We start from the raw sequence: 24474 nt of genomic DNA on the forward strand, positions 1-24474 counted from the left end.
ATTTTCAATGAAATTGGTAAACACTATACATTTGTGGAAAGAGAACTAAATTGAATATCCATAGGGGATTGACTCCAGGTTTTCTTTTCTCCACAGAAATAAATATCTGCAAATGCCCATGTCTCATAAAAAATGACAAAGTATTTGCCTATAGCCTTTGCATATCTTTCCAAATACTTCAATTATCTCTAAATCACTTATATTACCTAGTACAATATAATATAAATAATAATAATAATATAAATAGTTGTTATAGTATGTGGTTTAAGGAATATTGTCCCAAAAAGTCTATATGTTCAATATAGTTACAATTAAAAAAATTTTTTTTTGATTTATGGTTGGTTGGATTTGTGGGTTCAGAACCCACGATATAGACAGCCAACAGTATTCTGCCTAAATAATAACATAGGTCATTATGCTTCTCAATATCTGTATTTGAGTGAGATATAAAATGTTTCTTTCAGCCAGGAATGGTAGTGTGAGCCTGTACAGAAGTGATATGTATTCACTAGACACTGTACTTGGGATTTTGAGTTTGGGTCTTTTCCAGAGCTAGTGCTGTGTGGTCTGATCCTCCAGTCTCTTGATAATGGGTAGCAGCAGTGATTGTCAGTCAGCGCTATAATCATGAGGGGAAGCCACTGACATGTATGCTGTGTTGCTAATCTGTGAGGTTCCTTAGGTTAGGAGCATTAAGTACAATTTTGAATTAATGATATTTTCAATGTATGAAGGTTTTATTGGCATATAATCCCACTGCAAGTCAAAAAGCACCTGTATATTATAAAGCTTATCTGGTTACTAGACATGAGCCACAAAGTTGGCCCTGAGGAAAACACAATCGGTTACAAGATTTAGAGTGTCCATGAGATAAGAGCAGATCAAGAACATAAGTAAGTGATCTTTTATTATTAATAGAACTAAGAGAAATTTCTTCTCTGAATTCTTAATAGGGCATACAATACAATTTACCAAGCTACAATCTCTATGATAATCTTTTCAAATATATAATATTGAGTTTCATTTTGCTGTAAAACATTCTTCAGAATAATAACAATGAAATACAGTAAATAACTGAGCACTACATTGGAGAATTTAGATAAGACATATTAATAGATTACCAATATATCATGGTAATTCATGACAGCTGCTGTAACAACCAAACACAAAGTTTTAGTCTCTTAAAGCCAGAAAAAACAGCAAAATGCAGGCTGTGTGTTTCTCCTTGGAAGTTCTCCTCCTGTAGGCAGCTTCTACTCCAGCTATATTGTCTGGTACACATGGCTACCCGATATCAATGCAGCAGATGAAGAAGCAAAAGGTGGAGGAAGTTACACTGGCTCTTGACTCAAGGATGGTTACAAACCAATTCTCCATACACACCATTGGCCAGCAGCACATGATGACGTGGCTACTCATTACTTTAAGGGAAGCTGAAAAATGTCATTTATGTGTGCCCTAGAAAAGGTAAATAAAATGGGATTTGATGGGCTTATATTATTTTCTCATTAGCCAGGCATGGCGGTGCATGCCTATAATCCCAGAGACTCTGGAGATTGAGGCAGGAAGATCACAAGTTTGAGGTCAGCCTCAGCAACTTCACAAGGCCTTGTTTCAACATAAAAAAGTAAAAAGGACTGGGGATGTAGCTCAGTAGTAAAGTGCTCATGAGTTTAACCACAGGTACCTAAATAAATAAACAGTGCCTCTGCTACAACTAAGAATGCCAGTCTGAGAAGACTGGATGTGATCCACTATACACTAACTCTGTGGTTCTCAAAGAGGAGTGTACATAACACACAGAATGCACTAGATGTGATACAGGAACAGTATGTTAGAATTTGTATGGTTATATTTGAATACAACAAAAGGAAAAAAATATACCTGGATAAGATGGCCTCATGTCACAAGAAGCAAAGTGTTTGGACCAAAGAGTTCTATGACCCAAAGGAGTTGCAAGAGATGTTCTTACTTGATTGTGACCTTTCAGTGTATTGACAGGCGTAGTAGTTTCTGAGGGTCTGGTAAAGTGGATTCACTAGTTATATTATCCAGTATTCATGAAAATAAGGCTGACAATGATGGATAACTGGTTTTGAAAAGAGTCCTGCAAAAGCACTACAGACTGAAAATGATACTAAAATATCACTGAGCAAGGATAAAATTGCAGGGCTCCTGCTTCATTCTCTAGTTTTATTATGAGATGAAGTCAATTAGCTAACCAGACAAAGTTAATTTTAAAAAGATAATTCTCAGGATTATTTGAAAAAAACTGGAGAATTTAGATCCACTATCATTAACAATGAAAAAATGCTAACTGTATATTGTGCCTTTAGATATTAGCTATTAATGAAATAGAGCCATGACAAGAATTCAAGGTAAACAATCCACAACACAAAGATAAAGGCTCTTCAAATAAATTTTCAGCAATACTCAATCCAGTGTTTGATAAAAATTTACTAAACTTTAAATTTTCACAAGCTCCCTTTTATATTTGTTACTAAATTACAAAGACAAAAGCCACTGCTTTTCCTATCATATTAAAAATGATAAAAGGTAATATTTACATTCATTCATTCACTCATTCATTCATTCATTCATTCAAGAAGCAGTTAATTAAGTGTCTTTATGGGTTGGGCATAGTTCTAAGCATCAGGAATTTAAAGAACACACAAAACAGGCAAAATCCACTGCCTTCATGGAGCAGACTTTTCAGTATTGCAGTTCTCAATTGGGACTGATTCTGCCCCTGGGGCCTATTTAGCAACAGCTGGAGACACTTTCACTTTTCACAGTTGAGATGTGGCAGGGTTGGGAGATAATATCAGTAGCTAGTATCTACTGGGTAGAAGCAAGATACTCTTCCAAAAAGGCTTTTTGTACACAGGGCAGCCCCTTACCAGATAATAATGAATATTTACATATGTTCTGGCTCAAAATGTCAATAGTGCTGAGAATAAGAAATCACCAATGCTTAATTTCATAAGAACAAGATATTTAAAGATATTTAATTTATTGTAGAAGCTTTAATATACTATACAATGAAATAGAATGTGACCATGAAACTTATTTGGAACATACAGTAATTACCCCGGTCAACAACTGTCCCATTGAAAAGTGAGTTCTGTGACTTTCTTTTACAAAATAAGTGGCTTGTATATGTTGCCCATTTCTATGACAAGTAGCTGTTAGTAATATACTTACTGAAAAAAATGACTCTATCTCTTCAAGGCCAAGGTGATGTTTCACTAATGGTTAAGAAAGTTACTGCTTTTTTAAGGAATTTGTGCTTGTGGTGTATTTTTGAGATATTTGGATCCCTACAAGGTTTCATTGCCAAAAAATGATGTAATTGCATGATCTAAAAAGGCTCTTATTCTATACTTTTATAAAATCTGACCATGATCTTACCAGATTGCAGGCTGGACTCCAGGGCTCAAGTGATCCTCTCGCTTGAGTCTCAATTTGGATTACAGATGTGCACCACCACACCCACTTAGAAAATATTCAAAAGAAAGATCTTGGGTGAGTTTTAAGTCTAATCAGTCTAAAAGAACAAATGGATGATGTCAATTAACCTGGAGACTTTAGGAACCAAATTCCAACAAAAATATCTCCCAACTGGTAGATGGAACTGTTAATACAGTAGCTCCTCCTTATTCTTAGGGGACACATCCCAAGAACAGATGTCTAAAACTGCGATAATACTGAACCAATTGCTTAATGCCTTTTCCATATTGACTCAGCAGTTATAATACACTGTGGTCATAACTTTGCAATTTGAGGTGTGACAGCAAAACTATCATTATTTTCTTTTTCCTTCTTCACAATTTCACATATAGAAGATTCTTTCTTAGCAACTTCAGTGTTAAATATTTTCATTCATTATTAATTCAAGAACTTTCACCTGTTCACTTAAAGGAAGCATTTTATATCTTTGATATATCTGCATTTCTAGATCTCAAATGATATAGTTTCTATGCAACTTCTCTTTGTCTCTGTCAAAAATGTCCTGGTTGATAGGTCTTTTCTCTCATCTGAAACTTCTCATTCCCACCCTTCAACACCCCAAAGTTGCAATTGAAGCCCTCACAACTGAAAGAGGTCACCATGGTCATGACCACAGGATGTGGTCCTTTGATGAGCCAGACTGAATCAAAGCTACCTGCATCATTTATCTGCAAGCTAAGTAGGTAGCAGTAATCGACACCCCCAGCCACCAACTTGCTTATACACAAGGTACAGACCACTTTGTAAGTTATTAGAGGGTCACCTGTTGCACTGAGACCTCATCTTCCTTGTCTGGTGTTCAACATCCTTCCTACCTTGTAATCATTGTCATTTCTGTGACAACCAGTGAATGGTGACCATTTCAGCATATTTCTCTGAGTCTCTGAAGCACAAAACAAAATTAGGACAACCAAGTCAACTGGAGAGTAATTTCTGTGGGAATTCAGATTCTGCTGTCAGACACCAGTGTCTTTCCCTGTCCGCCTCCATCAGACAAATAAACTCACGGCAGTGGTACTACCTTAGAGGAAGCCGAAAGATAACTAAATGGTGGACCTGCTTTGGGGAGGAAAGGAATGAACAATGACATGCAATTTTTTTTTTTCTTTTAGGGAATGATAAACAACATAATACCAAAGCTTTTGCACTAACTAAGTAACTTAGTTTTTTGCACAGTTAAGAATAGCCTATGATATTCTGGATGTCCTGATACTACGAATACATATCATGGACTTGAAATTTTATGCTGAAATCTTGGCAAGGAACATTTCCTTAGATTTTTTTTTTTAGTTCTGATCCCCTCCCTTCCCCTTGCTCACTGGATATGCTATCTTCCCTAACTCTTCTCTGGTCACCATCATTGATTTGCTTGAGATATTTCTTTTACTTGGAAAAGAAACAAAGAAAAGAAATTTCTTTCTTGGTGAGCTATCCAGAACTTTGGAGATATTATAACTGACAGGAAATTAATCAAATTCTCCTGAAATACACATTTGTTTCTTGAATGTTTTTTCAAAAACATCTTTTTGCAACTTCAAACATTATGCTTTTACTATTTTTTGTAATTATACTTAATTACAAAACAGATCCCTCTCTCTCTGAAATGTGGAAATGTTATGCAACATTTATACAATAAACTTTTAATCTTCTTCCCATAACTTTGGTGTTACTCCAACTTCCTAGCATTTTATTCAATTTATATAATTTTTTTCCTGAATAAAGTTTTATGTGTCTATTTAAGAAATACAAAAGCCAAAAAAAATGGTATATAAGTTTCCTTTTTTTGAGTTCTCATCTTGTAAAAATGCATGATGAAATATGTCAAATAAGATTATGTGATTCTGGAGATTGCTTCAATATCATCTAGTTGAGGTAAAAAGGAGAAGGTCTAGATGGAAGATTAACCATGAGTTGGTGATTGTGGAAGTTGGGTTAGATGTTTAATGCATAGATTTTCAACATTTTTATCTTTCTAATTTTGTCTATATTCAGCATTTTTCATAATAAAAAGCAGAAATTATTCCCTATTATGATTTCATTACTTCAGTTAACTATTTACTCCTTGCATTTGGATCAATGTATTTTGAGCTATGACAGTCATTCAAAACTAATGTCTAAGTTAATTGAACATAATATGAGACCGCTGTTTATCTATCTCAGAAAATGTTTCCAAGCAAAAGAAGCCAATTTGATCACATTGATCTCACCATAATAGTATTAACGTAGTTAAAAAGAACAAAACATTAATTGAACCTCTAATGACAAATTTAAATTTTATTTTGTGAAAACAATTTCATCTTCATATAAATTTTAAATTTTTATGAAAACAATTTCATCTTCATATAAAATTTAAATTTTTGTGCTTGCCCTGGATTCAATTCCCAGAACTAAAAAATAAATAAATAAATTTTTACTATGTTTTAACATTTAGTTGTAAACGTATAGATTTGAGAAACAAATAAACATATATAAATGGAGACTACATAATTTTGGGGACAAGCAATGCTGGGGATTTAACACTAAGCAAGTACTCTACGACCCAGCTATATGCCCAACCTGAGACTATGTACTTTTCAATGTTTTAAACAAAGGGAGCACATTTCAACATGTGGGACCGCATCCTAGAACTGGGCACCATGAGGGGAACTCAATCTTATTTCTCTTTGCATCTTCAAGGCATGGCACCATGCCTAGCACATATTTCACACTCAATAGAGTTTGTCAAATGAAAAAAGAAAAAGCAAAGCCACTTTGGAGTGGCCCAGAGTAAGAATTTTAGAACTGGAAAAATAAACCAAAACCAATCTCCTCATTTTCTGAGAAGGAGACAGAGACCTAGGAAGGTGAAATCACACAGTTAATGGATGTGTGGTGAAAGAAATGTTTTAAGAAGACTGAGCTGACATCCACCTATGGAATGCTTGGGAGGAGAAAAAGACAGGAAGTAAAGGCACCTGTTAAGAGACACTTGCAATCATCACAGTGCAAGGTAATGAGAGTGTAAACTGGGATGATGGGAAGGGAATGAGAACCAGAGGAGGATCTGAAAGACACAGAAAAGCCTCCTCTGGGCAATTCTGTTTCACTGTCAGTGAGATTTCATCTTGACCTATTTCTACACATGCTGGTATCAATCATGATCCCCAGATATTTTTACCCATGGCCCCAAACTGCACAGAAAGACATAATTAGCAATTCTTTTGACTCATCTAGGGCCTCTGAGAGTGATTCATACCTTCCACTACACAATTATCCACCACAAATATAGTTTAACCTCTGTCTATTCTAAGCAGTGGCTCTATATAGTGTCCATTCATGTGCTGATTACTCCATTAATACAGGACTGAATTCAATCTCCAAAACATATCTTTCTGAGATTTTTTTTCCTCCTCCACCAAAGATAATTAATCTTAATGTACACTCTTCTGTACTATAACAGTAAGCAATCTTTCAGAATCAGACTATAAATTTGTTTATCTTCCCCACATATGCTAAGATAAAAACACATTTGAATTCATAACTTCTTTTAAAATGGAAATACAAAAATACTGTCTTAGTAAGAACTAGTTGATTTCTATTGTTCAAGACCAGTAATCCTCAGGGAATCAAAGTGTTGGTTGCCCAAAAGGTGGGAAGATAATTTAGAGAAGCCCATGAATAAGTGTATAAGAAAGGCCAACATAAAGTCTGGATAGGCAGAAGACAAACATGGAACAGAATGTGTGAGATGCAAAGGAGATCAGCCACAGGTGGATGGGAATGCAGGAAAGCAGACATCAAGAGTCCAAAATCAAATGTGCAAAGTGTCAAAGGAACTGACACCTGTTCCATATACAGTCATGTGCACGGATATTTCAATAATGGACCACACGTACAATGGTCCTATAAGATTGTAATGGAAAAATTCCTATCACCTAGTGATGTTGTAGCCAACTGATGCTATATTGCCCCACATTATCCACATTATGTTCATGGTGATGCTAGTGTGAACAAGCCTATATGCTGCTGGTAGTATAAAAGTATAACACACACAATTATGTACAGTACACATTTGATAATAAAGACAACTATGTTACTGGTTTATGTATTCATTTTTTAAAATTTTTTAGTTGTTGATAGACATTTATTTTATTTATTTATTTTTATTTGGTGCTGAGGATCAAACCCAGTGCCTCACACATGCTAGGCAAGTGCTCTACCACTGAGCCACAGCCCTAGCTCCTATGTATTTATTTTATTATATTTTCATTGTTATTTTAGAGTGCTACTCCTACTTAGAGAAAATTTAATGTAAACAGTATGCCCTATTACACTGGCAGAAGCTTCAAATATCTTGTACTTCACACATCTCTTCATTGAATCATTTTCTCTTGCATATGATTTAATCTCATTTTGTTTTGTTCATCATGACATTGGGAGCAACAGGCTATACCCTGTATATATTATATAGCCCAGATGTGTAGAAGACTAAACTATCTGGCATTCTTGATGCTCACATGATAAAATCGTCTAACAATGCATTTCTCAGAATGTGTCTCATTTTTAAGTGGTGCATGACTGTCCCTGCTGTGAAAAATCACTGCACAGCACCTTCTGGCTACCAAGACACTCCAAGCCTGGTAAACACACACCATAACTAGCCCTCCCCACACTCTCAGCCCTATCTCTCCTCCTGTCTTGGAACCTCCCATGGACTCCACTAAGATCCACATCAGATTTGCTCTTTTCCCTACATGCTTTTTTCCACTGCTCTAGCCTTCCACACCCTTCCTCCTTTGTGCAGCCCAATCATTAAAGACTACCTGGCATTGTTTCGAAATTCAGATCTAGTCCCTCCAATAGGAATAAAGCTCCTTGAGGGTAGTTTTCTTGACATATCATTTTTGTCCTCCTTTCACAGAAAAGGGCACAGAGTTAGTGAATTAAGACTGATATTTTGAAACTATCCATGTTTCCATTCTGGTTTTCTTTAATTAATATTTAAAACAGCCTAGATAGATTTTATAGCTTTCTTGAGAAGCAGCAGCTCCTTATTTGGGAATTAGTTTATAAACTGCATGGTTGAAAATACATCCCAGCCCAGGACTTTCTCTACAGCTGGTGAGGAAGAAATGAACAAAGCCAGAGCCCAAAAAGACCAAGATAGTCATTGTGCTTAGACAAATGTCAGCAGCTGTCAGGGAAATTTTCATACTTAGAATGGTTAGCTGGCTAGAGATTGGTTCTATTAAAAGATTTATTTCCTCTGCAGAAGAAAAGTTTGAAAAAATTAAATTTTAAGTGGGACTTATAGAAGAAGCCTGGGCACATAACGTGAGAACAAATTACAAAGCAGTTTTCCAAGTAAGTTCAAAGATTTTCAGCAAAAGACAATGATTTAAAATGAGGCTTTGGTCTTGAAAAATAAATTGCACCAAAGGAATAATATATTTCTTTACATATGATGCCAAAAATTTGGAAATGAGTACCACAGAGTTTCTCTTGTGCTATATGTTTATTCATATAATCATTCATTGGATGTCTAACATGTGCTGGGCATTGTGCTTGGTAGGTGCTAGAAAAAAAGAAAAAGACATTATCATCCACAAGTATGTCAAACTGGGGGAGAATGTTTTAAAATATGTCAAATGAGCTAATAGGAATATGCATCTATTTTGAGCTTGGGATCATGACTGAATGTTAGATGTTGGGAATCATTAAGTAGGTAGAGGAACTGTGAATTACACAGTTTGAATTAAATAGGTAAAGACTGTAGTTTCTGGAAGCCAAGAATAAACTACAAGATAAGACATCCACAAGGTATCGAAACATATCCAGAAGTCCTATAATCACCAGAGGACAGAAACAAGCTAGATTTCAATAATCCAGAAAAACAGAACATATGCCAACAATTACCAAAGTCAGCAGAGATGAAAACAGACCAAAGTCTACACAGTCAGGATAGATAAGATACAGCAGGGGGCTGGGGATGTGGCTCAAGGGGTAGCACTCACATGCTGCCCGGGTTCGATCCTCAGCACCACATACAAACAAAGATGTTGTGTCCGCCGAAAACTAAAGAGTAAATATTAAAAATTCTCTCTCTCTCTCTTTTTAAAAAAAAGAAAGAAAGAAAGAAACAGCAGGAAGTGTCAAGTAAAGGTGGGCTAGCAGCCTGGAATCCTGAATATTCACTCAAGCTCATCTGTGAGCACAGAGGAGAAGTAAGCCAAACCTTGAAAAAGATAAACTCTTATCTGTCATGAGCACCACCACGTGTCAGGTATTTGGCTAGCCACTTCATATAAATTATGCTATTTAATCGCCTCACTCCTAACTGTGAGAGGGTTGTTTACAGATGAGAAAATTGAGACTTAGAGATTAAATGCCTTGCCCCAAATCAGTGATCATCTCCCAAATTGTGAGAGAGCTGTTTACAGATTAAACAATTGGGACTCAGAGTGATTAACCTGCCCCAGATCACAGAGATCATCCTGGTAAAGCCAGGATTCAAATCTGGAAGTTTGCTTTACAAGTCACTGTAAGTTGAGTCCATGTACATCCTGCCTGGAAAGAAACACTGAAAGTGGTTTCATCAGCTGGGAAAAAAGTGAGGCATCTCTGACTCCAGATAAATTTAGATAAGCTGGCCAAGAAGAAGGCAGCAATGATTTAGGATAGATAATAACAAAGTGATCCAAGGAACTTCCATTAAGTGGTCAAATTAGATTTAGTGTGGCAGCCTTTTGTTGTCATGTTGTTGTTACTTTTGCTTTGCAAAACTTCAAGATGGCAGTGATTATATGACCAGAAGTCTTGGCACCTTTGACTTGGGTGGGCTCCACGTTACTACATTTCCTAGTAGGGACTGTAATAGCCTGGAACCTTTAAGAGACTGAACAAGGAGTTAATTAAATTTCCTCAGGAAAAGTGAAGAGCAAAGAATAAAGGATCAGACGCTACAAAATGAAGCCAAGTTGTCTGTCCACCAAAAGAACAAACAAGACTGAGGTATTCATCCACACCTGCAGTAGGGAAAACATCTGGGTTCCTGGTGATAAGAACATGGAGTAGGTGTGCTGCTGCATCTGATGCCAGCTTTCAGTCCAAAGTGGAATAATAGCTACCATCAAGCACTGTTGGAACAAAATTTAAATTGAGCATCCAGCAAATAGTGATTGTCTGAAATCAAGTTCTTTGTCAGGGAGTTCATAAGAAAATCAAAGTTAAAAGGCCAGGATAGGATTTGATTTAGCAGAAATGAAAGAACAGTTAGGACTATGAGTATAGGAAGGAGTGAACAAGACAGATGGGGAAGAGATCATTTTTAAAAATGTTTACCAGTTTTGCAAGATGAAATAAGTCCTAGAGATGGAGTTGCACAATGAAGTGATTTGAACTTACTGACACTGATCTTAAAATGCTTAAAATGATAAAGTTTTGTATATTTTATTGTAGTTAAAAAATAAATTTTAAAATTTGATTGCTACAAAAGTGGCATAAATAGAACACATTTTTAAAAAGTAAGTGCAATAGCCAGGCACAGTGGCACACACCTGTGATCCCAATGGCTTGGGAGGCTAAGACTGGAGGATCCAGAGTTCAAAGCCAGCCTCAGCAAAAGTGAGGCTACTAAACAATGCAGTGAGACCCTGTCTCTAAATAAAATACAAAATAGGGCTAAGGATGTGGTTCAATAGTTGAGTGCCCCTGAATTCAATCCCCGATACAAAAAAAATAAAATAAAAGTAAGTATAGTTTATCAGAGGCTAGGCAAGCTGATAGATATTACTTAAAATGGGCTTTAAAAAGGTATCTCCAGGGGCTGAGGCTGTAGCTCAGTGCTAAAGTGCTTGCCTTATATGTGTGAGGCACTGGGTTCAATCTTCGGCACTACATAAAAATTAAAAAAGATACTGTGTGTTCACCTACAACTAAATAAATATTTTTAAAAAGGTATCTGCAGCTCATGTAAATTTCTGAATAGCATGATATAAATCCTGATTGTCAAGAAATTCTTAAGCTACTATGGAAATAAGTATGAAAGTTCCTCAAAAAATCAGAACTATCATATGATCCAGGTATACCACTCCTGGGTATATACCTAAAGAAAATAAAATCAGCACCCCAAAGACAGATACCAGCATACCTATCTTTATTGCAGCAGTATTCACAATAGCCAAGTTTTGAAATCTGCCTTAGTAACCATAAACAGATGAATGGATAAAGAAAATAGTGTGTATATACCAAATGGAATATTATGCATCCATAAAGAAGAATGGAATCATGTTATTTGCAGGAAATGGATGAAACTGGAAATCATCATGTTAACTGAGATATGCCAGACACAGAAAGACAAATATCCTATGTTTTCTCTCACATGTGGAGAGTCCAAGAAAGGCCTGCAAACAGAAGAGAGACTACTATTATTAGAGAAGGGGGGGGCTGAGTGGATGCTATTAAAGCACAATATACGCATGTATAAAAATGTCATAGTGAAATCCACTGATTTGTACAATAAATATGAGTTAATACTTAAAAAGAAGTTGTTCTTGGGCTGGGACTGTAGCTCAGTGGCAGAGCACTTGCCTAGCATGTGTGAGGCACTGGATTCGATCCTCTCAGCACCACACATAAATAAATAAATAAAATAAAGGCATGCTGTCCATCTACAACTATAAATTTTTTTTTCTTAAAGTTGTTCTTAACATAGGCAGGTTTGTGGAGTTGGAACAAATAGTGTTATGAAAGATGCAGACTTTTTCAGTTCCACAACCCAACCACATCAGGGATGTGATTCTACTATAAAGATTATGCACATCGTTGATCACAAATCACTTACTATCATAAGTGCCTATCTTATACTGCAAATATGTGTCCTCTCCAACTTCTACAGTGCCCAGCAAACACAGCATTCTCCTGGGACCAAAGGATGACTAGCTTTCCTTTAAGTAGGTCAAAGGTGCCAAGTCTATGGCCATTTAATCACCGCCATCTTCAAGTTTTGCAAACAAACAAAAAAGGTCACACTCTACATCAGACTGACTACTTAATGGAAGTTCCTTGAATCACTGTAATTATCAACCCTTAGTCCTTGATCCATTTTCTCTTAGCCAGATTATCTAATCTACACAATGATGGTATTACCTTGTTTTGCTTGGATTAGGAAAGCCTGTTAGAACTGTTTTGACATTCTGAGCCAAAGAATGCGGCCCCTGTACCCAGGATAGCCTCTCACTGCTCCCAGCGTTGCTTCCCTAGGTGCACCCAAGGATCAGAACCCAGAGACGAGGCTGAGACCGCCTACATCTCGCGATAGCTAAGCAACGCGAGAGTTCGCAGGTCATCAGAGGGTGGGGGGTGGTGCGGTGCGCGGCACTTTAGTGCTTCCGCAAAGATGGCGGCGGCTGCGGGGAGAGGCGCTCGGCTAGCGGCCTGGGGCGGAAGGTTGCGGCAGGGACTCGCTGCCAGCCGCCGAGCCGTGCCAAGCCCTGGCCCCTTGGTAGCAGCAGTGGCCGGCGTGACCCTGGCAGGGGCAGGAGCGGCCTGGCATCACGGCCGCCTGAATGTCGCGGCACGCGACAGCAGCCTCCCCGCCTTAGCACAGGTATGCGACGGGCCTTTTCAGCTAGGCTACCCAGGCTCTTCCCTCTGACATCCCCGCGGGGTCCCTCGATAGGTGGGACTTGCTCCTTTCTGGCCATGGCCCCAGAGAACATTCGAGGCCGGTGGCAAGCTATACACAGCCATGCTGGGGAGGATTCCAGGGAAGGTGAAGGCAACCGACTTCAAACCCATCACCTTCAAACCCATGAATTTGGTGGATAGAAGTGTGGGCGTGTCTTAAGTCCAAGGCTCTTATAGCAGGATTTCTGGGTACATCGCGCCCCTCACTCCCTCCCTGGTCAGTGAAATGACATTCGAATTTGCAGGTGGTGTGCATGTCATATACCCCACCCGAACATAGCTTATAACTTTATAACTAAAAGTTTTAGGATCGCTCTTTTGTATAGTATGAAGTTGTCTTAGTAGATGACTTTTTTCAAATATTAACCCTAAAGATTAGCTGGTTAACAATTTCCCGATTTCATTATCAACTCTTAAGAAATCCTATTACATTTTTATAAAACTTAATGTTTTAGTGGACCGTGAACATTAAGCAGAAAAGACCTCCATCTGTTAAAGGTAAAGATCAAGTTCCCTACTTGAAGGTAAATGATATTGCCGTGTAAAACATTTGAAACACTACTATTTTGCCGATACCGTATAAAGTGTAAGTGTATATATGTGAAATTTTTGAAAATTAAAAGTACTGTTTTATTTTTGTTATGTTTATATTGTGCCTTTCTAATGAAAATCTTAAGGAACAAATATAACAAAAAGAGGAAAGCAGAACTTGTGAAATAGAATTAATTATTGGCTGATAATATATTTAAGATACCAAATAGCGGGGCTAGGGTTGTGGCTCAGTGGTAGACCACTTGCCTAGCATTTGTGAGGCCCTGAGTTCGACCCTCAGCAGCACATTGAAGGTTGAAGAATCCGTCTTGTAGATTATCATAGACTTCTTGTCAGCTAATCTTGTGTCAAGCAGTTCTGTTTATGATTCGTCCTTGGTTTCTCTGCTTCCCTTCTCAATCTCTTAATTCACCCTATTTAGAACCCTTGGATTAATCTTCCCCACAGTTTAATCCTACAATGTACCCTTCTTCAAACCATTAGTGCCCCATTTTGCCTAGAATAAAATCTGCATTTTTTTCTAGTGCTGAACATTGAACCCAGAGCCTCATGCCTGGTAGGCAAGTGTCTCCCTCTGAGCTACAACCCCAGCCTTCAACATTTCTAAACTTGATTGCTCAGAACCCCTATAGTCATATTCTGACCTATTACTACTTAGATACCTTCCAACCAAAGTGATTCAGACTCTCCCCAGAAGATGAGTTGAATTCTCCTCCCCCTTTTAGCAGTTGTACACTGATTTCACTCGATTTATCTTGTCTTGTATTGTTTTCTGACACACTTCTAGCCTATTTTTGTTTTAAATTCCTGACTGGACCCTAAAAGTTCATACCATCATCCATAGTACTTTGTATTCTTTCTCTTTCTCTCTCTCTCACCCCTGCAACTTTGTGACTTTCAGCTTAGCTAAAGTGATACAGAAACCACTTTTATCAATTGTCTTGTAACGTCTTGTGGCAGAACATTTACCTTTTTTAAAAAAATATTTTTTTTAGTTGTTGGGGACCTTTTATTCTGTTTATTTTTTTATTTATGTGTGGGTGTTGAGAATCAAACCCAATGCCTCACACATGCCAGACAAGCACTCTACCACTGAGCCACAACCCAGCCCCAAGAACATTTACTTAATGTGCTTATTGGATCGGTTTAAAACAGTGGCTCTTATCCTTTGATTGCCACAGTAGACATTTCCTCTCAACAACAGTGACTGAATAATGGGATATTCAATATATCTATAACTTGAAAACTCTGTCTACCTCACTGATTTTGATAGATATCCCTAAGGGAGAGTCCTCTTAGTCCTTCACCACCACAACTTTGGGAGCATATGTGCATAGTTGAGATAGATATTTTTGGTTTTGATTAATAATCTTTCATTTCTTGATACAATTTTATTTATCAGTATTATTACTGATTGTTATTTTATTTATTATCACATAGGGATCTGTAATAATAGTGACACTGTTCTTAACTTTCAATCATCATACTAAATAATTTTTCTAGTATAAATTGTGAATATATAGAAATAGAGTACTACACTTTTTTGATTCCCATGCAACCAGCAGCTTGCACTTGTGAAGGTCAAACAGAAATTAAGGGTATAATTCCAGGTCAGAAAAAGCAAATAAGTTGGAATTTCCTTCCTTTCTTCTTTCCACAATTATTGAAATCCTACTATGTGCCAGGCTATATGAAAGAAGTAGGAATTAGACAGCTTATGTGTTTTCAGTTAATGGGAGAGGACAATTTTATTTATTTATTTTAATTGGTTCTTGTTATACATGATAGTATAATCCATTTTAATATAATTATACAAGGATGGAATATATTTTATTCTAATTATGACCCCAGGCTTGTGGATGTACACAATGGTGAAATTCACTGTGGTGTATTCATATATGTGCATAGGAAAGTTATGTCAGATTCATTCCACTGTCTTTCCTTTTCCTATCCTTTCATTCCCTTGCCTACTCACTGTACTTTTTCTTCGCCTCCCCCCACATGTGTCTCTGATAATGTTAGCTTCCACGTATATACACACACATAATGGAGTATTACTCAGCCATAAGAGAAATTATAACATTTGCCAGTAAATGGCAACACATATCACATTTTCTTTATCCATTCATCTGTTGAAGGGCACTTAGGTTGGTTCCATAGCTTAGCTATTGTAAATTATGGTACTATAAACATTGATATGGCTGTATAACTGTAGTATGCTGATTTTAACTTCTTTGGATATATATTGAGGAGTGGAATAACTAGGTCAAATGGTGATTCCATTCCTAATTTTTTGAGGAATATCCATACTGCTTTCCAAAGTATTTGCACCAGTTTGCAGTCCCATCAACCATGTCTGAATGTACCCTTTCCCCACATCCTCACCAACATTTATTATTACTTGTATTGATAAATACCATTCTGGCTGGAGTGAGATGAAATCTTAGTATAGTTTTAATTTGCATTTCTCTAATTGCTAGAGATGTTGAACATTTTTTTTCATATATTTGTTGGCCAATTTTATTTCTTCTTTTGGGAGAGGGTGGTTTTAATACAGTGTCATAAATGCTGTGGCATGTATAAGTGCTGGATGCTGTGGGTATGTACTAGGAAAGCACCTAAAAGTCTTGGTTTCCTGAAGGAATGATATGTAAATGGTCACCTGAAGGATGATTGGGAATTTGCCAGGAAGAAAAGAGAAAGAGTGTTGCTAGCACAGGGGATAGCTTTCCAGAGGTCTGAAAGAAAAACTAACTCAGCAGGAAGTGAGCTGCAAAAGATAGATATGAGTAATAACTGGGAATCACCATGTGACAGGAATTTTACCTTTAGGACAGTAGGAACTATTTCAGTAGTTTTAAAGCCTGATGGAGCCCCACCACTACCATCTCCACCCCAGATCCAGGCATAGAATGCAAGGGATCTAGGAGCTTAAAAAAAAAAAATTGCATTTTTGTTTTCATTCACTTATAATTTAAAGTTTTCTTTAATAATGAATGTAGGCAACAAACTACCATAGTATTATAGTGACCAACTTTGTCATCAATAGAAGTGTCAGATATCTTCCTATCATAGTTACAGATATCTCAAAGTATCATTTCTAAATTACTTATTAAAACTGCCACCATACCATGTTATTTAATGCATGAAGAAGTACATGTGCCAGGCACAGTGGTGCACACCTTTGATCCCTGCGGCTTGGGAGACTGAGGCAGGAGGATCCTGAGTTCAAAGCCAATCTCAGCAAAAGCAATGAACTAAGCAACTCAGTGAGACCCTGTCTCTAAATAAAATACAAAATAGGGTTGGGGATGTTCTCAGTGGTCGAGTTCCCTTGAATGCAATACCCAGTAACCCCCTACTCAAAAAAAAAAAAAAAAAGAGAGAGAGAAGTACATATATTACTGTATTGTTTTTGACCTTTGGAAACAGTATCAAGACTTTAGGAAAAGGAATGAATTAAGAACTGGAGTTACAGAGCTATTGGAATAATTCAGGAAAGTTGATGGAAGATGAGTAGATGAATTCAAAAAGATAAATTTGTAAGGAGTCTGAGTTACAGAAGTCTTATCCAAAATGTATTGTATATATTCAGAAATATATAGTGGGCAATAAACTACCTCCTATAAAAAAAATCCTTATTGGAACTTACTTTAGAGCTCATCTACATTTCAATTACTCTGTGTAAACTTCCTCTAAAACATGTAATAATGTTTGAAAATTATTTTAAGATTTTAATATACTGTCATTACAGTATTTTCGTATGTGATTCATGCTTAGTAAAATCAAATAAAAATGGCAGAAGGGATGAGACAAAGAAAGTATCATTTAATCCATTCTGCTATGAAAATATAGCATCATTCTTGACAAACTATGTTATATTAAAAAAATTATTTCAGTAGGGGAGGGATTATAATAGAAAGTCACAACAAAGTTGTTATGGCTATCGTTGTATTTTGTTGTTGCAAGCTAGAAAAAATACGTTGGTAAACCAAAACTAAGGAAAACAAGCAAAGCTCCTTGTCATTTAATAAACCTTCAACAGCATTTAAGGTCAGAGTAAAAATACAGTTTTTCTGAACCATTTGTGTTACATATAATCATTGTAATAATAGGGCCCAAAACTGGGGGGATGGGGGAGAAAAGAAGAAAATAAGGCCAAAGTAAAGTATAATATAGTTCACAGTTGATGTAGTTTATAGTTGACAGCAGTGATAATATTTTATTTGTTCTTATTCACTTGTTAATTTCATTTATTCCCCAAATTCTTGCATTTTGGGCATTAATTTATATGTACTATTGAATACTATAACTTCATGATTTCATGAGAGGTTTTTGTTTATTTGCTTTTCTACAGAAAATTTGTTGACTGCTATTAAAAAGGTAAAAATATTTTGCATATCTTGGTGTATAATGCTGTATTCCATGTTCTTAATAAGTCCAAATTCCTTATTATATAAATTCATTTGTATTCAATTCCCTTTGATAGGTTTATTTACACTTGTATGTATAACTCCTTAACATTTTTTGTTATTTAGTTGGGCTCATTGGTTGGTTGGTTGGTTCGTTAGTTCCTTCTTTCCTTCCTTCCTCCCTTCCCTCCCCCTTACTATTCTTTGGAATTATTTTAGCTACTCTTCTATTTTGTCTTCCCCAGAATGAACTCTCATCTCTCTTTTTCATGCCAGTATTTTGGTGTCTGGAACAGTTGCCGTCACATAATGGCACATAATAAATGTTTAGCAAAATAAATGAACTGAACTTATTATTTAACAAAATGACCTTGTCTATCTTCAGTTTGTTTGGCATTTATGGAGCTACTAAACAATCAGTATATAAGATCATTTAAGATCAGCTAAGCTATTAACTGTCTTAAATATACTCAGTTACACACTTGGAACTAGACACACCATGCCCAGTAAAAAAAAAAAGAGAGAGAGAGACCATGTCCTTTTCTGCTGTATTCCAAAGGACTACTATGTATTTGCTACATAGAAGGTATAGTAAATATTTACTAAATGAGTTAATGAAATCTTAATTTTAATAGTAGTTATTACTGTTGTCTCAAAAGTTTAAAGATGGGTTTATTTCACTGGGTGCCATGGCGCATGCCTGTAATCCCAGTGGCTCAGGAGGCTGAGGCAAGAGGATCCTGAGTTCAAAGCCAGCCTCAGCAAAAGCAAGGTCCTAAGCAACTCAGTGACACCCTGTCTCTAAATAAAATACAAAATAGCTGGGGATATGGCTCAGTGGTCAAGTGCCCCTAAGTTCAATTCCTAGTACCAAAAAAAAAAAAAAAAAAAGATGGGCATATTTCACATATTAACTCCAGGTGAGACTGAATTTTTAATTAATATTATTAACATTTACACGTATCTTTATATAGCAAGCCTTGTCCTTGACTATCATTAAAAATACTAAATATCAGTTTTAGAGCATTAATAAAATCAATTGCATTTTTACTCCAATTATTGAGATGCTTCAACTGGTAAACCTCTGACTGATTTATTTTTAAATTTGGAGAATAGTCCCAACATATGGCAAAAACCAACTGCACTAATAAATACTGTATTTTCATGTTGTAGTTAAATTCATGGTACATACTTTGTATAATATTGCTTACACCAACTGAAGATATAAATATAACAAGGTCTGTGCCTTAGCAATGCACTATAAATTCTCTTAGGGAGAGAAGGATTTTGATTTACTATGAAAAGTATTTTAGGTAAAGAGTGAGCCACATTAGAATCTGAATGTGGCTGACTCAGGCTTTAAAGGTGAGGAGGTGAATTGTAAGAGTGGAGACAGGAAAGAGAGGCAAGATTGGAAAGACAGAGGAAAGAAGGGTGGATTAGGGGCTGAGAGTTAATACACTGATAATTGGTATAGTCCAAGAGAGTTTCACCTTGTGGGACAGGGAAATCCCCACTTGACTACTTACATATAATAAAGGGAACAAAGTAAGCTTTTTTCATATTTGCATTATACGAAGAACTAAAGATAGGTGGGCACTTGATATGATCCAATTTGTCCCTTGTATTTCTGCAGTTATCAAATAATTCTTTTACAGCCCAATAAAAGGAACTTTTGCTGGGTGTGGTGGCATGCATCTGTAATCCCAGCAACTTGGGAGGCTGAGATAGGAGGATCGCAAGTTCAAAGCCAGCCTCAGCAACTTAGTGAGACCCTGACTTAAAACTAAAAAATTTAAGAAAGGGCTAGGGATCTGATTCAGTGGTAAAGTGTTTCTGGGTTCAATCCCTGGTACCAAAATAAATAAATATATAAAAGGAACTTTTCTTTAGTTCAACACTTTAACATTTGGACCTTTAGGGAACATTCAGGATCTAAACTATAGCAATATCGATGAAATTATGAATTTTTATGGTTATGAGACATATCTTTATTGATGGCAGGAAAGCCTTGGTAAGTTCAATGTGATAGCTAATGTTAAGTGTCAGCATGGCCAGGCTATGGTATCTGATTGTATGATCAATCACCAGTTTAAATTTAATAACTGTAAGAATACTTTTTAGTTTGATTAGCATTTAATCAGTAGACTTTGATTAAAGCAGATTGACCTCCATAATGTAGGTGGGTCTCATCCAATTATTAGAAGGCTTTATGAGCAAAGACTGGGGTTTCCTGAGGAAAAATGAATTTGACCTCCGAAACTGCAACATAGAAACCCTGACTGGATTCCCAGCCTTCCCTGCCTGCACTGCAGATTTTAGATTCGATACTGTGACATCATTTCTTACTCAAGTTTTAACCTGCCAGCCTGCCCCCCAAATTCGAATTTGCCTATCTCCACAATCATATGAGCCAATTCCTTAAATATCTCTTTCCTTTATCCCCCCCCCACTCCCTGCTCTACCATATGTCTCCTCTTGGGTTTTTTTTTTCCCCCTTTGGGAGGGTGGGCAAGACTATACGTATCTATCTATCCTAAGGGTTCTGTTTCTTTGGAGAACCTTAACTAAAACAGATTTTGGTACTAGGAAGTAGTATGCTGCTGTAACAGACTATTATTAGGGGTTTCTGATGAGATCTCAGATGGAAATGAGGAACAATTATTGGAAACTGGGGGAAAGACAGTCCTTGTTATAAAGTAGTCAACAACCTACTTGCATTATTTCCTGTTGTGTAAAAAAAAGTAACTTGTAAGTGATTGAATTAGATATTTAGCAGAGGAAATTTCTGCCCATTTTTATCCTTGCTCAATGTAGTAAAAGTGAGCAGAGAGAGAGATTAAAGAATTGTTACACAAAAAAGGTAACAATTTGAATATTTGAAAAATTATTGACCTGTACAAATTATTTAAAAATGAGAAAAGTATGACCTACACATACTATAGATGTGTTTGGACAGCCTTTTTCTGCAGAGATTAAATGTGTGATTCACAGATTCAACCAGCTCAGCAGAAGTGCTGCCAGATATAACTAAAGGGACACAGAAGAGATGAAATAAGAAAGAGAGCAACTTCAAAAATTCTATAGAAAGAAAAAGGAAGAATGACTGAGGGCAGGCCACCACCCTGATGAATCCTCAAGGAAATATAGAGCCACAAGGGTTGTTTGTTATCAAGCCTTAAAATAATGAAATTTGCCCTTCTGGATTTCAGACTTGTGTGAACCTTGTGACTCCCTTTTTTCCTTTCAAGTGTCTCCTTTTGAGATGGGAATGTCTTTCCAATGTGTTTTGCCATTGTATTTTAGAAGCATAGAACCTGCTCTTTGGTTTCACAGGTTGACAAAAAAGAATAGAATTTTCCCTATAGCTAATTTGGATGATGTAGATTATGAGATTGGAGACTCAGTTGATTATAAGTAGCTAAGGTTTTGAACTTCAGATGCTGGAATAATTAAGACTTTGGGGGATATTGGGATGGGATGAATGTATTTTGCATGTGAGAAAGACATGAATTTGGAGCACAGCAGAGAGTAAACTGTCATGAATTTGTGTTCCCCCAGAATTTTTATGTTGAAATCTTAACCCTTATTACCTCAGAATGAGACTTATTTGGAAATAAGATCATTGCAAATGCTTTAGTTAAGATGAAGTTATACTGGAATATATTGGGCCCCTGATTAATTATGCCTGGTGTCCTTAAAAGGGCAGTTTAGGCATAAAGATGCATACACAAGGAAAACACCCTGTAAAGATTGAAATTGTGCTACCACAAGCCAAGAACTATCAGAAGCTAGGAGAGTGGTCTAAGTCAGAGTCAGAGAGTCTTCAGCCCTTTCTTAGGCCCTTCAGAGGAAACATGTTCATGGGGATACCTTAATGTTAGACTTGTAGCCTACAGAAATGTGAGATGCTAAATTTCTGTTGATAAACCACTCAGTTTGTGGGGTTGTTTTTTTTTTTTTTTTTTTTTTTTATGGCAGATCTAAAAAACTCATAGGGTCAGCTGTGGTTTCCAGGTCTATTCTATCGAAAAGTTTTCTTAACATCTAGAACAAAATTGAATAGTCACCCTTTAAGAAATCCCATTTTTATATGTTTTACATATACAAAATGCTAATAAAACTTGAAAATAATATTAGATTATAAACTAGTGATCTTTGCCCTAAAGTTCAGTACACATCAGGTATTACAATAAAATATAGTAGAATATCATCTTCTAGCCACTGTCTCAATTTTCGGTAAAACTTAGTGAGAAAATTTAGTAAATGACTAATTCTTTTATGACCAGAAAGCATTTCAGAAAACATGCTTTAAAACAATACTTCGCAAAACTTACACTTTCATACTTTATGAAAATGTGGCTTGTTGTGGGAGAATCATTTTTGATATCCTAAGAGAAGGTTACTTTGTAAATTGAGGTATTATGTTTTTTTCCGAAGTAAATAAAATTATTTTTGCGTGTAATTGCAATTCCACTTTAGTTATCAAGTTTAATTTTAATGTTTGGCATGTAATCTTTGTTGGCATTTTATGTTTGCGTGTTTTTTGATGTTTTAATTTTGTTCGCTTTTATTTAAATAAGAAGAAAGAAGAAAAATATTTTTTAAATGAATCCATTTTTAGTAGACTTAAAGCATCTCATCTTTTATTAAACATTTTAATAGGTTTGAGGCAGACTGTAGCAATATTAGATTATTTATTAGAACCTTGTATTACAGCAACAGTCATAACTCTTAGAAACGTTCTAATGTTTTCATCTCAGAACAACTTCATTTTTCTTACTTTTAAGACTGACATCCAACTTCCATTTTCTTACTTTTAAGACTGACTTTTGGTTTCTGTTGTTCTCAATTACTGCTTATCAGCCCTCTCTGAAGAGAGTCATCATCTCCTTCTGACCATTCTAATCACATCCATGGATCTGATCTCCATGAAGCCTTCTTAATCCTCTTTAAATTTTATTAGTATTTTGATTTGTGCCATTAATTAGCATTTGTGTTTTTCTTACGAGGATATCTAGTGTCTCTACCAGCATTACTAGCCTTTCAAAACTATTTTTTATATTCTGACCCATAGCATTTTGCTGAATGTTTAAATACTATTTATAAAAATACCAAATAACTCTTAAATATTGTTTTAAAAGTAGATTTCATTAGAGTGTCACAGTTTTACATTTCCATTCATTTTAGGATATTTCTACCAAACACATAACATTTTAAACACATCTGAAATCTCAATACATACTGCCCAGTGGCAGGCATGACCTTGTTCTCATTGTCTGAGAATGTGAGAAGTCAATTATAATTTTTTTTTTTTACTTCTATTGATATACATTCATTGTTTAACAAAATCTTCATCCTTAGGAGAAGGGAAATCACGGGCATGGACATAGCTCTCAAAAAAGGAACAGCATCTCCCTCAGATCAAAAGGAGAATTCCCCAGTGCCCAGGAGAAAGAAAAGTGAAGGTGGCCAAGAGTAGTCAAGAAAAAGTGCTATTTTTTCATAATAGTCAAATCATGGTAGATAAAATACCATAATTAGAAGATTAATAAATAGTATTGAGCTCTTTCTGATTATCAAGACTGACTTAAAAGTCTATTGAGTCTTCTTATATTTTACTTATTTTTATAACCTGCCTAGCATTTGGATTTGAGGCTTTTATAAAGGAAAAAAATGTAGTAGAGTATCATCTTCTAGCCACTGTCTCACATCATTAATTGACATGTTTAGATTAATTTTTAGTGATAATTTATTTTGTTAATTCTGTTATAGAAATTAATTATAAATGCTGAATTTTATATTATCATATTTGAGTTAAATGTCTTCATACTGAGAGAAAATCAGTTGTCTCCCAACTATACAGTTCTAAGTCTGGCTTCATTGAATCTGTCAAAAAGGAAAGTCAAGATCCAGGACTCATTGAAATTCCATCTACCTTAATCCCACATTTAATTATAAATATCTTACAACTACCACTGTAAAATTCTTACACATCACTATTTGGCTTTTTTATTTTTTTATTTTATTAATAACACTTAGAATACTTCCTGATACGAGGTACTCAGTAAATAATTGTTAAATGAGTAAGTGAATGGATGAATGAATGAGTGGAGTGCTTAGCTAAAGTTGTGCTTAAAATGACTAAATTCAGTTCAAATCCAATGTACCTTTCCTCCATGCTTTAATCCATTTGTAAATCTTATGCATGCTTACAGTTTTAAAGAATTTTCACCTATCTCTGAACAGTGGCTAGTTACTTTGTAGAATGTCTCTATTTAGGATTAGGTGATGTTTTCTTGTCATTTATGTATTTTACTGTATTCTTTTAAAT

General features: G+C 35.9%; 1 protein-coding gene and 1 long non-coding RNA gene across 7 annotated transcripts in view; one reads left to right on the forward strand and one right to left on the reverse strand.

The window, feature by feature from the left end:
- Positions 1-890: 890 nt before the first annotated feature.
- LOC125616344 lies at positions 891-12769 on the reverse strand. Of its 2 annotated transcripts, none has more exons than XR_007346966.1 (4): positions 12637-12769; positions 4326-4896; positions 3412-3495; positions 891-1458 (listed from the first exon to the last, which is right to left on the reverse strand). It is a non-coding gene; the product is annotated as an uncharacterized LOC125616344 (long non-coding RNA). The 2 variants fall into 2 exon arrangements; XR_007346965.1 differs by having other exon boundaries at positions 3412-3547.
- An 80-nt stretch (positions 12770-12849) lies between these two features.
- Positions 12850-24474, forward strand: part of Micu2 (mitochondrial calcium uptake 2) — a 110415-nt gene continuing 98790 nt past the window's right edge. For 2 of the 5 annotated variants that reach the window (XM_015499333.2, XM_048801418.1), the window contains exon 1: positions 12850-13096. In XM_015499333.2, the coding sequence (XP_015354819.1) occupies positions 12887-13096 (210 nt within the window). In that variant the 5' untranslated portion in view covers positions 12850-12886. The remainder of the gene's footprint in view (positions 13097-24474) is intronic. The other 3 variants (XM_015499332.2, XM_048801417.1, XM_015499331.2) reach the window with 2 other exon arrangements.

Source organism: Marmota marmota, unplaced genomic scaffold, assembly GCF_001458135.2.
Source record: "Marmota marmota marmota unplaced genomic scaffold, marMar, whole genome shotgun sequence".
Classification (NCBI taxonomy): Eukaryota; Metazoa; Chordata; class Mammalia; order Rodentia; family Sciuridae; genus Marmota; species Marmota marmota.